The sequence below is a fragment of the Hemitrygon akajei genome, chromosome 10 (assembly GCF_048418815.1).
Source record: "Hemitrygon akajei chromosome 10, sHemAka1.3, whole genome shotgun sequence".
NCBI lineage: Eukaryota > Metazoa > Chordata > Chondrichthyes > Myliobatiformes > Dasyatidae > Hemitrygon > Hemitrygon akajei.
The window spans coordinates 89230800-89247403 of NC_133133.1; the positions used below are offsets into that span (position 1 = coordinate 89230800).

Below are 16604 nucleotides of genomic sequence, written 5' to 3' on the forward strand. Positions count from 1 at the left end.
AACACAGTTAATTTATTTTCAGTGATACACACTTAGATCCAAATAACACTCTTAAAATACATTTAAAACTCAGAGGGTTTTTATCTTAAACATTTCTTATTCATAAAAGTGTAAAGGACAAATGATTTCCAGTACACTGGCACAATCCTTGTATAAACTAAGAAGATGATGCAGACAACCAAGTTGTTCATCATAGAAACCGAAGCTGGAGGGATGGGTTCTCATTCACCTTCTGTTCCTTTCATGTTTCTTGACGTTCCTTACCCCATTCCTAATAAGCCTGAACTGCTCTCTATATTTATACTGTTTCTTCCAACTTGGGAGGCTACATATGTCATTTCTTCAGATATACTTTTAACACAAATGTTTTAAAAATCAGTTTGGAAACATAAGATCGCAGTTAATGCTATATGTGCTGTGAGCCCAACTTCTCCGAGTAAATAACCCCTTCAATTAAAAACACTTCAGTTATTGATATGTTAAATACAAATATCCTTCTGTTCTATAAGCTTCCTTGAACTAAACAACTTAGGTCACATTTTGTGTTTGAAGCTATCCATTGTCTTATTCTGCATCTCTAGTAGTAATAAACCAGGTCCATTGAGCTAGCATCTACTTGCTGCAGACGGAGCATCTTTTATATACAGAACTATTTTCAAAGCTGTTCTATAGAGAATGCTTTTTTTAATTTCAGGCTGATTGCCACTTTCCATTTAGATTTTAAAAAAACTGAAGACCGACAACTTCCTTTTACCAGTAAAAACTAAAACTGTTAGAAGTTTATTTACATCTGTTTTTGATCTTACAACTGGCAGCTGCTTTGTGTTTGGAAAGCAAACTTCGCAAACATAAGAAAGTGGATATCCATCCCACCCCCCCACCCCCCCACACACTTCTAAGTGAAGATTTTTAACCCAGTTTCTTCCTACTGATATCAGCATCAAGTTAAAAGACTCCTCGTGGGACCAGATTACTACTCCTCCATCCAATGAGGTAGATTAGCAGTGCTAGAAAGGGCTCTGTTTGCTTTGATGCTCAAAGAACTCATTGAGCTCTTCCCAGTTTCTTTAAAATCATCTTCCACACAAACAATTCCTGCTATTTCCTTGATGAAGGTTTGAATCACTGTCTCTGGCAATGTCTCTCAATAAGCTTAAGATAGTTCATCTCATTCACAGGGGTGTTCACATTGCTTTTGATATGGTACACAACTTTACAGGTTTTCTGACAATGTATCTTGTAAACGAGAACTAATCATGTATTGCTAGCCTTTGCCTAAGAATTAGTAATCTACCATTTTAATTATGGAAAATTGTGTCCAGTTGTATAATTTTAAGAGTCTCAGGAGTGAAGCCGTCGTATGAAAAGCAGAAGTTTCCAAACCTCAATCTTTGCTTCAATGTTTCAACAAATAAAGAACTACAAAAATAATCATTCCCTTGGCTAAGGGAATTGTCCATTGGAAAACTGAAAACAGAATCTTCAACCCAATTTAAAGTAGTGCCAATCCATGTGGAAACTGTTCTGTGCAGCAGAAGCGAAATGTACAACAGCTGGAAAGGTCTCGACTATTGTTTCAGCCAGAGATTAGGCCAGGCAGGGGTTTAGTGGGTCTCAAAAGAAATCTTGTAAAGAAGGTGCCACACTCGTGTCAGTTCAGTTACTCTTGTAATATGTAGAGAAATATTCTTTAATTTGACTGAGTCTAGTCATTGTTGACTAATATTAAGTCCTTGTTTGTTACATCTAGGGTAAAGTGTTCCTGAAAAGTGGACTTGCATTTCCATCCTGATTTACGTAATATAGATTTTTATCACCAATTACTTCTATAAACCCTAAAAAGTGGGTGATTCTCTGATATCAGTATGACTAAAGAATGCTTGTTATCAAAAATTTCTACTTTGAGTGAATCAAGAAAGATCACATCAGTGCTACTATGAGTGAGCATTATCAAGGCATGACTGTCCAGGCAGCTTTAGACTGTCAGACATTGGAGCAGATACTCAGCTTGTTGAGTTTGCTGTGCCATTTCATAATGGCTGATCCATTAACTCTCCACTCTATTCCCATATCCTTCCAAGAAGGATGTGGAAACTATAGAAGGGGTGCAGCGGAGATTTACAAGGATGTTGCCTGGATTGGGGAGCATGCCTTATGCGAATAAGTTGAGTGAACTCGGCCTTTACTCCTTGGAGTGGCGGAGGATGAGAGGTGACCTGATAGAGGTGTATAAGATGATGAGAGGCATTGATTGTGTGGATAGTCAGAGGCTTTTTCCCAGGGCTGATATGGCTAACACTAGAAGGCACAGTTTTTTAGGTACAGCGGAGATGTCTGGGGTGAGTTTTTTTACTCAGAATGGTGAGTGCGTGGAATGGGCTGCCAGCAAATGGTGGAGGCAGATACAATAGGGTCTTTTAAGAGATTCCTGAATAGGTTCATGGAACTTAGAAAAATAGAGGGCTATGGATAACCTTGGGTAATTTCTAAGTACATGTTCAACACAGTAGTGTGGGCCAAAGGGCCTGTATTGTGCTGTAGGTTTTCTATGTTTCTATTCTCCTGCCTTCTCTCCATAACCTTTCACACCCTGACTAGTCAATAACCTTTCAACCTCTGTCTTAAATACCCCCAATGACTTGGCCTCCATAGCCACCTGTGACAATGAATTACACAGATTCACCACTCTCTGGCTAAAGAAATTCCTCCTCATCTCTGTTCTAAGTGAAAGTTCCTCTATTCTGAGGCTGTGTCCCTTGGTCCTAGATTATGAGGCATCAAATGGTTGCAGACAAAATAATCAGCATTGCTGCGAGTGAGATTACAATAAATTTTATATTTGTGGTATTGAGTATGGAATGAAATAACTAAAATATCAGCATATAGAAAGAAGAAAATATGACAGAATGGTGCCACAGTGGTAACCTCTCACTCAATGTCAGCAAGACCAAGGAGCTGATTATTGACTTCAGGAGAAGGAAACAGGTCCATGAGCCGGTCCTGATCAGAGGATCAAATGTGGAGAGGGTCAGTAACTCTAAATTCCTTGGTGTTATCATTTCAGAGGATCTGTCCTGGGCCCAGCACGTAATAATGTACAAAGTATGGCATTGCCTGTACTTCTATATGTGTGGTGGAGTGTTTATTTACTGGCTGCATAATGGCCTGGCATGGAAACACCAATGTCCTTGAATGGAAAATACTGCATAAAGTAGTGAATATGTCTCAGTCCATCTCAGGTAAAGCTCTCCCCACCACTGAGTACATCTACATGCAGCATTGTCGCAGGAAGTATCCATCATCAAGGACCCCAGCCACCCAGAACATGTTCTCTTCTCACTGCTACCATTGGGAAGAAGGTACAGGAACCTCAGGACCCACACCACCAAGTTCAGGAACAGCTATTACCCCTCAACCATCAGGCTCTTGAACCAGTGGGGATAACGTCACTCAACTTCACTTGCCCTATCATCAAAAAGTTCCTACGACCTATGGACTCACTTTCAAGGACTCTTCTCATGTTCTTGTTATTTATTAATTATTTATTTCTTTTGTATTTGAACACTGGTCTTTTGCACACTGGTTCACTGGTTGAGCACCCGAAGTGGTGGGGTCTTTGATTCTATTATGATTATTCTATTATGGATTTATTGAGGATCCCTGCAAGAAAATGAATCTCAGGGTTGTACATAGTGACATATGTATACTTTTACTTTGAACTTTGTCCCAACATTGTATGTCTGAGTTGATTTTTGTAAATCGATCATCTTTTACATTGTATATTCGAAGGCACAATAGCTGATGTGGCATTGATATTAATTGGATCTGCCTCAGAGGTCACGTCTCAAATCACTGAAGTCTTTCTTGTGAAAATATTCCTACAGTGTTGGATGTAGACTCAACGTTGATTTTAAAAAAAAGTAGTGTCATGCTGAGTAGAATGAGCAAAGAAAAAAGAAAAACATGTAGTTTAGATTTCACTTGGCTGAATGACTTATTTTGCACAAAATTTTCAGGTAACTACAGATATTTCTTTTTCTGAACAGAGCTGGCATTTTTGTCCTGTTCTTCCTTCAATTCATTTATTCTTATAAAGAATGTCAAGTTCAAGTTTATTGTCATGAATATATATACACACACATACATAAATGGCATGAAAATGTTCTTTTGCAGCACTGCAGTAGATTTCAAATATAATAATAATTTATTTACCGAGCTGTTTTCATAGAGATGTTGAAATTAAAAGTGCTTTACAATGGGCGAAAGTGCAAACATAAAAATAAAAGACAAAAAAGATGTTGGTGAATAGTAAGGTTAAATAAATAGGTTTTGAGCTGGCATTTAAATGTATCAACTGAGCCTGCATCCCTTGTATTTTTAGGTATTGAATTCCAGTTTAGTGTAGTTCAAATAAGCTGACCTGCCAATTATCTTTTGAGGGAGATTGTTTTTAATGTAAAAGAAACTTGAGAGTTCAAGCAGGGTTGTAAACCAAAAACAATTCTGTGATGTATTCTGGTCCCAGACAATTAAGAGCTTTTAAAACAAATAAGAGAACTTTAAAATCAACTCTAAAAGACAGGAAGCAATTGCAGGAGTGATATGCTCCCTCATCCTGGTTTTAGTTAAAAGTCTTAATAGCGGCGTTCTGAATGAGTTGTTGTTTGTCAATAGATTGCTTTGGAAGACCAGTAAAAAGGGCATTGCAGTTATCTAGTCTATTTGTATAAGGGCCTGAATTCATTTTTCAGCATCAATGTATGACAGAAACGGACACACCTTTGCAATAAGTGTTGAAATGCTGCACAGACATAAATTAACATTAACTTAAATTAACATAAATTACATACAATTTGCAGTACTGTACATGAGTGGAAAATAACATCAAAATAAACAGAACAACCCTAGTGCAAGATTGCAAGAGGAAAGAAAGAAATATTGTCTAAGAACTTGGTGGTAGTGGGGAAGGAGCTGTTATTGAACTTTTGAGGTGTGGGTCTTTGGGCTACTGTACCTCCTGCCCGATGAAATTGGGAACTGGTGAGGGTCCCTGATGTGAATGTTTGCTTCTTGAGATGATAGAGAGACTTGCACCTGTGGTGGAACTGGCTGAGGGCACCCCTCTGTAGACTTCTGCATTCCTGTGTATCAGAGCTTCCATTCCATGCAACCAGTCAGAATGCTTTATATTGCACATTTGTACACATTTGTCAGCATCTTCAACAACATGCTGAATTTCCTTTAACTTCAATAAAAGTAGAGATGGTTGTATCTATATGCTTGGTCCAGGATAGAACCTTCAAGATGTCTTCCTGAAGCACTCTGTGTTCGTCACCTCTTTAATGAAGGTGAGCTCTGCACTACGTGTATGTGCTTACATGCACAGAAATTAATTCTCAAATATGCCTACAGTAAAAATCTACCCTCCTGTGTTTTGTTGAAGGACAAGCTGTATCTTCCAGCGAAGACAATTCAGTTGTATAAACTCAGTTCGTACATGACTGAAGAATTAGTGTATGATGTGGTTTCTTTGAAAACTTTCATGGACATAAGTAGATCAATGTGATTCAGTCTGTGTTTTGTTATTCAGGCCTCTGCTTTCTCATAGTTTCCTTTCATGGTGGATTCTTGATTTGGTCCATATTTGAGTTTTGCAAACAAATCAGATTGTCTGTGTGAAATGCTCACCTCCAGCCTTGAAGTTCATTGGCTTTTTCAAGATGTGAACATCATCTGAATTTAATTCCTTGCACTGTTGCATTTTAGGAGGAATCAGATCAGACTGAGATTTATTGCCACTGATATATGATGTGAAATTTGTCGTTTTGTGACAATCAATAAATGCAAAGGCATAAAAATGTATAAATTACAAAAACTAGTTTGGGGAAAAGCGTGTTTGCGTGCTGGTATTTGTATGACACTAAATGCAAAACCCTTCAGGCCAACTCTCCCTTTGATGTGCTTTCAAACGTTTGATTGCTAGAAAATCAATTAGATTGCCTACACTTGAGACTGAATTAGTGTTCGTTTAAGGACTGTGGCATGCTCATTCTGACAGAAATGTGGTTTGAGGATACCATTAATGTGATGCTGGAAATCCAGAGCAACACAAAATGGTAGAGGAACTCAGCAGGACTGGTGGCATCTATGGAACTGAATAAAGTGTCGATATTTCAGGCAGAGACCCTTCATCAGGGCTGGACAGGAAGTGGGAAGATGCCAGAATAAAAAGGTGGGGGGAGGGTTGGAGAACAAACTAGAATGTGACAGGTGGGTAGGAAAGATAAAGGGCTGCAGAAGAAGGTATCTGATAGAGAAAGGTGGACCATGGGAGAAGGGGAAGGAGGGACACCAGAGGGAGGTGATAGGCAAGTGAGAAGAAGAGGTAAGAGGCCAGAGTGGAGAATAGAACAAAAGGAAAAGGGGAGGGAAAAGAAAATAAAGGGTTATAAGATGGAGAATCAACGTTCATGCTGTCAGCTTGGAGGCTACCTAGTTGTTGCTCCTCCAACCTGGAGTGGCCTCATCATGGCAGAAGAGGAGGCCGTGGATTGACTGTCGGAATGGGGATCGGAATTAAAATGGTTAGCCATTAGTTAGAGCAGAGGTGCTTGACAAAGCGGTCCCTCAATTTACGTTTTGTCTCCACTACATCTTTTCCCAGGATGAGGCTTTCCTTTCCAGGACATTAGAGATGTCCTCCTCCTTCAAAGAAGAGGGTTTCACTTCCTCCACCATTGATGCTGCCCTCTCACACATCTCCTCCATTTCCCAGACATCCACGCTCACCCTATCTTCCTGAAGCCTTAACAGGGATAGAATTCCTTTTGTTGTCACCTACCATCCCACAAGCCTCCGCAACTTCTTCCATCTTCAACATCCTACCACATCTTTACTTCCCCCAACTCTCCGATTTCTGTAGGAATTGTTCCCTCCGTGATTCCATTGTCCATTTATCCCTCCCCAATAATTTCCCTCCTGGCTCATATTTCTGCAAAGGACAGAAATGCTACACCTTCCCATTCACCTCCATTTAGGGCCTCAAACAGTTCTTCCAGGCAAAACAGGCTTCACCTCCGAATCTGCTGAGGTTCCTCTATTGTATCCGGTACTCTCGATACGGCCTCCACTGCAATGGTGAGACCCGTTGTAGATTGGGAGACTGCTTTGTCAAAATCTTCCACTACATCCGCCAAAAGCTGAATTTCCCAGTGGCCAAACATTTTAATTTCCGTTTCTGTTCCCATTCTGACATGTTCCTCCATGGCCTCCTGTTGTGCCATGATGCCAGTGGAGAAGCAACACCTTATATTCCATCTGGGTTGCCTCCAACCTGATGGCATGAATATCAATTTCTCCTGGTTTAAAAAATGTTTTGATTGCCTCCCTTTTTCCAGTGGTCCCCACTCTAACCTCTTATCTCTCATCAACTGCCTATCACCTCCTCTTGGTGCCCCTCCTTTCCTTTGTCCTGTTGTCCACTCTTCTCACCTATTAAATACCTTCTTCTCCAGCCCTTTATCTTTTCCACCCACCTATCACTTTCTAGCTTGTCCTCCATCCCCTCCTCCAACCTTTTTATTTGACTGTCTTTCCCCTTCCTGTCCAGTCCTGATGAAGGGTCTCGGCCTGAAACATCGATTGTTTACTCATTTTCATTGATGCTGCCTGACTTGCTGAGTTCCTGCAGCATTCTGTATGTTGTATGATGTATTCACAAATAAATTTGTTAATTTATCAGTGGTAATGTTACTTCCTGTTGCATGTGTGAGTTGTGTGTAGTGTTGTGTACCTTGGTCCATAGGAACCTTTCATTTGGTGGCATACATGAGTATAGTTGAATGACAATAGACTGAACTTGAGCTTGACTAACAAGATGGTGTTCATGGATTATTCAGAAATTGAATGACGAGAAGAAGCTGTTCCTAAATCAGTGAGTGTGAATTTTCAAGCTCCTGTACCTCCTGCCTGATGGTAGTAGCGAGAAGAGGATGTCCCAGACAGTGAGGGTCCTTAATGATGGATGCCACCTTCTTTGAAGCACTGCCTCTTGAAGATGTCCTCAGTGGTTTTGATCATGAAGGAGGTGAACGAAAGGATCTAAGCAAAGTATTAGTTTGCTGAGCACAATATTTTGGCACATAATGAGTTTTTTATTTGCTGTTTTTGGTTGTAAGTTGTGAAAATGAGGTCATATTGCATGGGTTGCAAGCCATTCCACATTCCCTTCATTCCACATATTAGGACATGCACGGCATTTGTGGGATGCATGTGACATATGTAATTCATTCTGCAGTACTCATCTGAAATTGAGGCATGTTTTTCTGGTTTGGTTTGGAGAGGCTTGGGCTTCCAATGGGCTCTGTACCCAGCAGTTGTGCTTTTCAAAGGGCCACTTGACCATTTTTCATTCACTCATTTCATCTGCTGCTCTGCGGTTTGGAACTTACCAGAGGTCACAAGAATGGGGAATTCAATGATTTTACATGAAATGCTTTTTTTTCCAGTTGCTGACTACTTCTGTAATGCCAAGTTGCATCTGCTCTATAATAAGTTACAAGGCAAGTATTAGAAGAATAGTCATGTGTTTAGGGCTCAGTAGGAGAATGGGAAAGGCACATTCCCTGTACTGTAATAATACGGAGAGAATCCCTTAACTCTGAAGTGGACAATGGTTCCTTGGTAGAAAATGATATCTGTTACCCTTAGAACACCAGCTAAGCTCCCACTTCTGTAGTAGTAAATGTAGTGTTTATTTTCATTCTTAACCTGGTTTCTGATTGGCTTGTACCATTATTCCAGTTTACTGTGCATTAGGGAAATTATGGATGCTCAATACTGAAGAAAAGTATTTCTCCTATTTTAACAGCTATAACTTTATTCATAATTTTCAAAATATTTGTAAGAATAAACTGCAACACCTTTTCATATTTTATGTTCAAAGTCAATGCTTGCAGTACTGCTGATTTACATTCCTACCCATCCATAGCACTGCTGTCTCTCATGTGGCTCCCTGGGATGGTATCCTATTACAATAATTGAGGTGCTTCCTCCCCCAACCTGGCCTCTCCATCTCCAGAAGTGGAAGAGCTCTGAATTGTGGTCCTTTCCCATCACGCACTTGTGACTGCATGAAGATCCAGTCTATTCCTCGGCATATGGTCCTGCATCCTGGAGTGTGCCAATTGGCAGCATTCCTCCATGGGCATCTTGATGTGCTGGCTGACAAGTTTCGGGCAGACCAAAGAGCATCCTTCACTAAGCTGATGTTCTGCCAGCAACACTTGATGTTCATATGTGTGTGTGTCCCTGGAAATAGATTATAGATCAGAAGGTCCTCTAACATACTGTACTCGGGATGAACTATAGTACAGCCCCTTGCATCTTTCTCCACACCCTCTTTGCTAACCCACAGTCCACAAAGAGGTGACTGAAGGAATGTAGGCACCAGATTCAGTAAGTTTCAACTCAGACTGGAGTTGTGTTGACTGAGCGCTCTGTCTGTTAATCATTCTTTAATGTGTGTGGGGTGTGGACAAATTATGAACCATTTGCCCAGAAGCTACTTAGCAGCAATGCATATATATGAGCTGCTTTCTCCATAATCTACTGCTCTGTAGCTGTGAGTTGAGGTGTATTCAAATATTTTCCTATGACTACCAATGGAAGTCATGCATTGGCAGAATAATCCTCTTGCCAATTAGCTGCCCACTACTTACCAACAGGCAGGGATGTGTTCCTAGTTGCATTGGAAGCCTTGAGAGAAGTTTGAGAAAGATTCCATCACTCTCTGTCCTTTCCCACTCCTTGACATTTCAAACAGTCTGGGCAATGCACTTAGCTTAATAACGTGCAGTACCAAGCTAAGCACTGAAAATTGCTTGTGGCACTGGCATGAATAGGCAATAGTGCACCGTAAAGCATCCTTAAGTTCAACTGTAAGCATGAATATTATTTTGGCATACAGTTCATTAGCTTTGAGTTTTCTTTCAAAGACTAACTGTGCGTTCTCAGTGTAGTGACTTGAAATAATTGAAATTTGCCCAAGCGTTGGCACATCTTGTCGTGGCATAATTGTAAATTCCATCTTGGTAAGCATCAAAATAGGAAGGACAGAAGAAAACTGTGAAATATCTGTAGTTGTATGTTACAGATTACTTCCTTATATGTATATAGTTTTTCTCAAAAGTATAAATAGGATTGATTGGGAAACGTCAGCGTTGGGTTGAAAAATGTAGTTGATTTTATTTCAGCAAATTGCAATTTTGTTGGTAAGACTTGCTCCTTTTCATGCCATCCTGAATCTTGTAGCATGGAATATGTGTTCAGCTCAGTAATATACTTAATAAAAACAAAAAATACTCAGCAGGTGAGACCATATCTATGTTTCTCTTTCATGGATGTGCCCTGACTCACAGAGAATTTCCAAAGGTTTCAGTTTTTTTTGTAGATTGCCAGCATCTGCAGTTTAAAAAACAGTCACTGTCGCGTCCTTACCTGCCAGCTTGTGCCTTTGTTTTACTGTTCCCTGGGTAGTGGGGCCGTGGCCATAGTTAACCTTGAAAAGGATAGTTACAGATTTTCTAAACGTTTATTTCACAAGATGCAATGAGCCAACAAAGAGAGAGCTCTACTATTTCCAGTGCCTTATTGAGGATTTTTCTTTTCAGTTTTGAATCGGTAACCTGGTCGGATTGTGCAGGTGGGAAAGGCAATGGAAACGGTTACACAGATCTCCAAAGATGAGCTGGAAGAGCTCAGAGAAGCTTTTACAAAAGTTGGTAAGTATTGTTGCCTACTGTCAAAATTTGTACAAATCAAATTGTGTCCAATGTGGCAAGGAGTTGAGTAATATCCAATGAATGGCATATGGTGCAATGTGGCTCTATGAAACGTGATCAGAAACTGGCTCTTACCAAACACTTTCTGTGTCTAGTATCAAACTCGAGTTTAATTGTCATTCAACCATGCATGAATACCACATGAAACAGTGTTCCCCTGGGGCCAAGTTGCAAACCACAGTACTAACAGTCATACACAGCACAAAGTACGTACAGCAGATATAAGGTTATAGTAAGCATACAGTCACATAAAAAAAAATATTGCCCAAGTCCCTGAGTCTCACGAATGTTGTCTTTATGAACAATTCTGCAGCAGACTGAAAATGAACTAGTCTTCTACCAAGCAAACATTGGAGGGCAGCACCTCTGCCAGCATGGATGCTACACCTCACCGCCTCCAGGCAATGACATTGCCTCTCACCTGGGTGGTTGCAAGTAGGTGGCACTGCAGCAATAGGCCTAGTCCTCACTACAACCGAGGCCACACAGCTCCCCTTCCCTGAGTCCCACCAATAAACTAGTGAAGCGGACTTGCAGCATTTCTCATTACTAATGTCCAACAGGGTCTTGTTATCTCAAATAAAATGATAAAGACAATCACTCACTATTAGACTGCACATCGACTCCAATGCTTCTCTGTAGCAGCCAGCGACACAGTCCACACTGTCTAGCTCCTCTGCCAACAAGCAACTTGCTGGGGGTGGGGGGTAGACCTGCAGTATTTGTAGTTCTTAATGTCCAGTGGTGCCTTGTGGTTGTAAAAAAGGAATTAAAAAAAGACAATAAGGCCTTTGGTTAGCCCTGTAGAGGTAGTTGTATCTGAGCACATCACCATCCTACCTGTTTCGCAGGATTAAAGAAATATACTGCCAAAAAACAGGCCCCATTAATCCAGTTCATCCATGCTGACCATAATACCTATTGTACTAATTTCATTTGCCCACTATAGGTCTCATATTCCTTCCACACCTGTTCTGTACAGGTACCTGTCCAAATGCCTTTTAAACAGTGTAATAGAATTTGCCTCCATGACCTCCTCTGGCAGCTTGTTCTAAATATTCACCACTTTCTGTGTTGGTGAAGAAACTTATCTTTTCAATCTTCTTTAAATTTTTCTCTTCACCTTAAATCTTTGCCTTCTAGTTTTGTCTGTCCTGGTGTCTTATCTATGCCCCTGTGATTCTGTAAAATTCTAAGGCCATCTCCTGGCCTCCTCTCTTCCAATGAAAATAAACCTGTCTATCCAATTTCAGTAAAACAATGATTTTGATATTTCTACATTGTATTCATTTGAATTGTGAAAATCAGATAGCTGTCACTCTGACTGCAAGCTGCTAAATCAAATATCTGTGATTCTTGTCAGTCTTCATTTTGTAATTATTAATTTCCTTTAGATTTTGTAAGGCAAAAATCGGGTAGTGCTTTCATCTGTAGCACAAAATCCTCAGCCTCGTTCCAACATCTGAAAAAAGAATTATATTTTACTTTTCCACAACAATATTGCCTCATGGCCCAATGACAATGTAATGACCTTAGTTGTAGGACACTGTAAGATTTGTCACTTTGTCATGCTTACTTGCTTGTTCTTGAGCACATTCTTGCTAACACTCACCAAATATTATTAGGAATTGGTCTTTGGTTCAGGAATCCTCAGCTTAATTGTTCTTCATAAATGACTTGCTGACTTGTGACAGTTTAAAATTCCTTAGTGTATCATTTTTATTTTTCCTCCATCAAAACCTTGTATGTCTGTCAAGAACTTTTCTTCTGGCAGCATCCAAGTCTCATGGAATTTGATTTTCATATATTAATTGTAATGCAAGGTAAGTTATAGATGTGATATTATACATCACTTTGTGTATGTTTGCGGCCTACCACACAATTTTTAAAATGCTTGTTTGGATGGCACATTTTCTGTGTTAATAGATTTTCAGTTGATGTGCATGAACGCATTTGCAGAGATTTCTTTACAAGAGCTGAAACTGTGTGATTATTCTGTGGTTTATTCTGATTAGCATGAAAGGAAGCAAAGAGTACACTTGTCAGGCAAAATGTTCCTTAGCTAATTTGATAATTAATTCACAAATAAGCTGCAAAATGTGAGTTCATAATATCAGCAGCCTTGGTTTGATTCTTCACTTCGCCCACTGCTTCCTCCATTTTGACCTCAACTTTTATTTAGGGAATATGTGTAATGAAGGGGTTTTCTCTGCAACATCACTGTTGAGCCCGAAAGTGCTAAGTTACTCTTGCTTATTATTAAAGTTCAATAACGGCCTTCCAAAATCTTGAGGTGCCCTCTGATTCTCTAATGCAAGGTTTTTCTGAATTTAATATATATACTTCACACTTCTTGAAATAATTTCTATTATATTTGCAGTTTCTTTTGATGATAAAGCAAACGTTCCAATCTTTACTCATCAGCTTAGCTGAATCTTGTTTAATTTTTTAATTCCTGACACAGCAAAGCAACTTCCAGATGTAGCAGTTCAGTGTGGTGCTTGAATGGAAATAAAATGTGCTGAGTGAGGCCTACTTTTCTATTTTAGTATGCAAGTCCACAGAAGACAAACCTTTAAATGTAAACTTAAAATACTTCCTGTATTATTATCAACCTTGCATTAGCGGTAGAAGGGCAGAAATTATTAGGGAAGATAATAGGCAGATTTAATCTTCTAATAGCCAGTGGCATTTCTGTGAATGTATTTTAAAGAAGCTTCATTTTATTCTTGGTAGATCTCAACAGCAGTGGCTACATCAGTGACTCTGAACTCCATGATCTTTTCCGTGAAGCCAATGTTTCGCTGCCAGGATACAAAATACGAGAAATCGTTGAGAACTTAATGAGTGAAGGTGATAAAGACAAAGATTGCAAGATCAGCTTTAATGAGTTTGTTTCTGTAAGTGTCCTTGTGCTTGTGGTTCATTCTGCATAGAAGCCTGTAATAACCCAGTAGAAGAGCATCATTGTTAGCTCCTTCCTAGAGATGTTTCTCAATTGGATAGATTTGAATCCACCAATCACTCTTTGCAGAGCACCTCTAAAACAAGTTAGAGTTTTAAGTTCCACATTCAGTACTGAAAACAAATTTGTTTTAATGTATCACATTGCCTTCTACATGTATGGCAAAAGAAACAATGGACAGAGTTAATGTAAATCTGTTATTATGAGCTTGTAGCGATGTACTACATACAGAGCTAGAAACAACGAAATGCAGTCGGTAAGTCGTTTCAAGACTAGTTTATTCAAACTTCAAGGCGCTAGCTTTTAATCCCTAGTTCCCGCCCTCTCCAGGCGGAAATGATGTCAGAGGTGCATTACCAAAGTCTCTCCCCGCGCGCGGACTATTTGTGAGCTGGTTCGCCTGCGCAGAAAGTGGGTCGCCACAAGCTAAGCAACAATGTTTGTATAATGATCGGTAATAGGTGTTAGCATGAGTTGAAAATGATCAAAGAAGCTTGAACACTTATGGAAGATCAGATATTTAATACATGATTTTATAGTATCTTTTCAAGAAAATATGTAAATGCCTGTTACGACAAATTAATATTGTTGAGCGGGGAGTACTTTACCTACCCATAATTTTAAGGAGTTCTTTTTTTTTTCAAGATTTTTCAGCTTTGATTAAAATATAACATCTTTTCAAGAAAATATGCAAATGCCTGTTACAACAAATTAATATTGTTAAGTGGGGAGTACTTTACCTACCCATCATTTTAAGGAGTTCTTTTCTTTTTTTCATGACTTTTCAGCTTTGATTATTTTTCTCTTTGATTATTTTTCACTTTTTCTGTGAAGTAAGACTTGTTTTCATCTTTCACAGCAATTTTTGCATGTTTGTGGTTTGGTTGTTCCATTTTCAGCATTGCTTACATGTTTTTCTTTGGCTGCAGCATGTCCTTGGAATGCCTGTATTGTGCAAGTGGCTTACTAGATTTTTTTTGTTATAGTGTGGGTTTAGAAAACAGAATTAGTGACTAATTTTCAGGCATCACTTCAGGTGAAAACCGAAATCAAGTCAGTTCCAGCCTACTGTTTGTATCCCATTATAAGATGTAAAAATTTGGTTTGGGTCCAAATTTGACTACAGTATTGAAGATAGGATCGTACAGCATTTTTTTCTTGCAATATGAAAATCAACTGATCCATGCATGTACTTGTGTTGCTCCCAACCATTGGTAGGTTGGTTGATGATCACAGCAAATGTACACAAAGTTTGGAGAGAAGAGAAATGTGATAATGATTTCCTCTGGTCAGTTGTTTCAGTTCAGCACTTCCTTTGGCTTTGCATTTGATTATTAGTTATCTTAGTGATGATGGTCTCCAGTAGTTCCACTGGTTGGATAATTCATAAATTTGAAAATTGTCTGCAATATCCCAGAAGCTTACTTCAATCACCCGTAATATAATTTCCTGAAACACTCTTAAGTTTGCATTGGAAATAGTTTCTTAGACAGACACCCTGGGGCTTTGGTGTTTTTTTGTTTAGAAGGGTGGAAGCGTATTTCTTTTTGCTACCCATTTAATCCACCTGCGGAGGCTCGTGGGGTGATGGTAAGGACAAGAGGAACTCTATCACAGTTAACGCTGTGGGAAGATAGGGTGAGCGCTGATGTTCGGGAAATGGAGGAGTTGCGGGTGAGGGCAGCATCAACAGAGGAGGAAAGGAAACCCCATTCATTGAAGGAGGAGGCCTGGAAAGAAAAGCCACATCCTGGGTTTCACATTATCCTCTGCAACTTATAGCAACTCCAAAGGGATCCTACCTCCAAACATATCTTTACCCTCCCACCCCCCCCCCCCCGCGGCTTTCTGCAGATATTGACCCTCCGTGATTCCCTTGTACATTCGTCCCTCCCCACTAATCTCCCTCCCGGCACTTATCACTGCAAGCGGCCAAAGTGCTTCCCCTGAGAACCTGCTGGGGTAGTCTGTTGTGCCTGATGCTCCTGATACAGTCTCCTGTACTCGGTCAGAACCGTCGCAAATTGGGGGACTGCTTTGTCGAACACCTATGCTCCATCTCCCATAAGTAGAACTTCCTGGTGGCCAAACGTTTTAATTCTGATTCCCATGTCAGCCCATGGTCTCCTATTGTGCCACTATGAAGCCTTACATTCACCCTGTGTAGTTTCCAAACTGATGGCATGAATATCAATTTCTCCTGGTAAAGTATTCCCTCCCCCTCCCCTTCTTCTATTACTTCCTAAGAAGGTTGGCGTCATTCAATGTCTGTAGTGAGATGCTGAAGATGTTCTATAGGTCAGTTGTGGAGAGCGCCCTCTTCTTTGTGGTGGCGTGTTGGGGAGGAAGCATTAAGAAGAGGGACGCCTCACGTCTTAATAAGCTGGTAAGGAAGGCGGGCTCTGTCGTGGGCAAAGTACTGGAGAGCTTAACATCGGTAGCTGAGCGAAGGGCGCTAAGTAGGCTACGGTCAATTATGGATAACTCTGAACATCCTCTACATAGCACCATCCAGAGACAGAGAAGCAGTTTCAGCGACAGGTTACTATCGATGCAATGCTCCTCAGACAGGATGAAGAGGTCAATACTCCCCAATGCCATTAGGCTTTACAATTCTACCGCCAGGACTTAAGAACTTTTTAAAAGCTATTATTAATGCTTTTTGAGACGGTGATTTAGATGCATATCATATTTTTTTACTGAGTTAAGTATTGTATGTAATTAGTTTTGCTACAACAAGTGTATGGGACATTGGAAAAAAAGTTGAATTTCCCCATGGGGATGAATAAAGTATCTAT

General features: G+C 39.9%; 1 protein-coding gene across 2 annotated transcripts in view; it reads left to right on the plus strand.

Moving 5' to 3' along the window:
• Positions 1-16604, plus strand: part of LOC140734524 (plastin-3-like) — a 150219-nt gene that overhangs the window by 65805 nt on the left and 67810 nt on the right. For both annotated transcript variants that reach the window (XM_073058601.1, XM_073058602.1), the window contains 2 exons: positions 10671-10781; positions 13578-13741. In XM_073058601.1, coding sequence (XP_072914702.1) covers positions 10715-10781; positions 13578-13741 — 231 coding nt within the window. In that variant the 5' untranslated portion in view covers positions 10671-10714. The remainder of the gene's footprint in view (positions 1-10670; positions 10782-13577; positions 13742-16604) is intronic.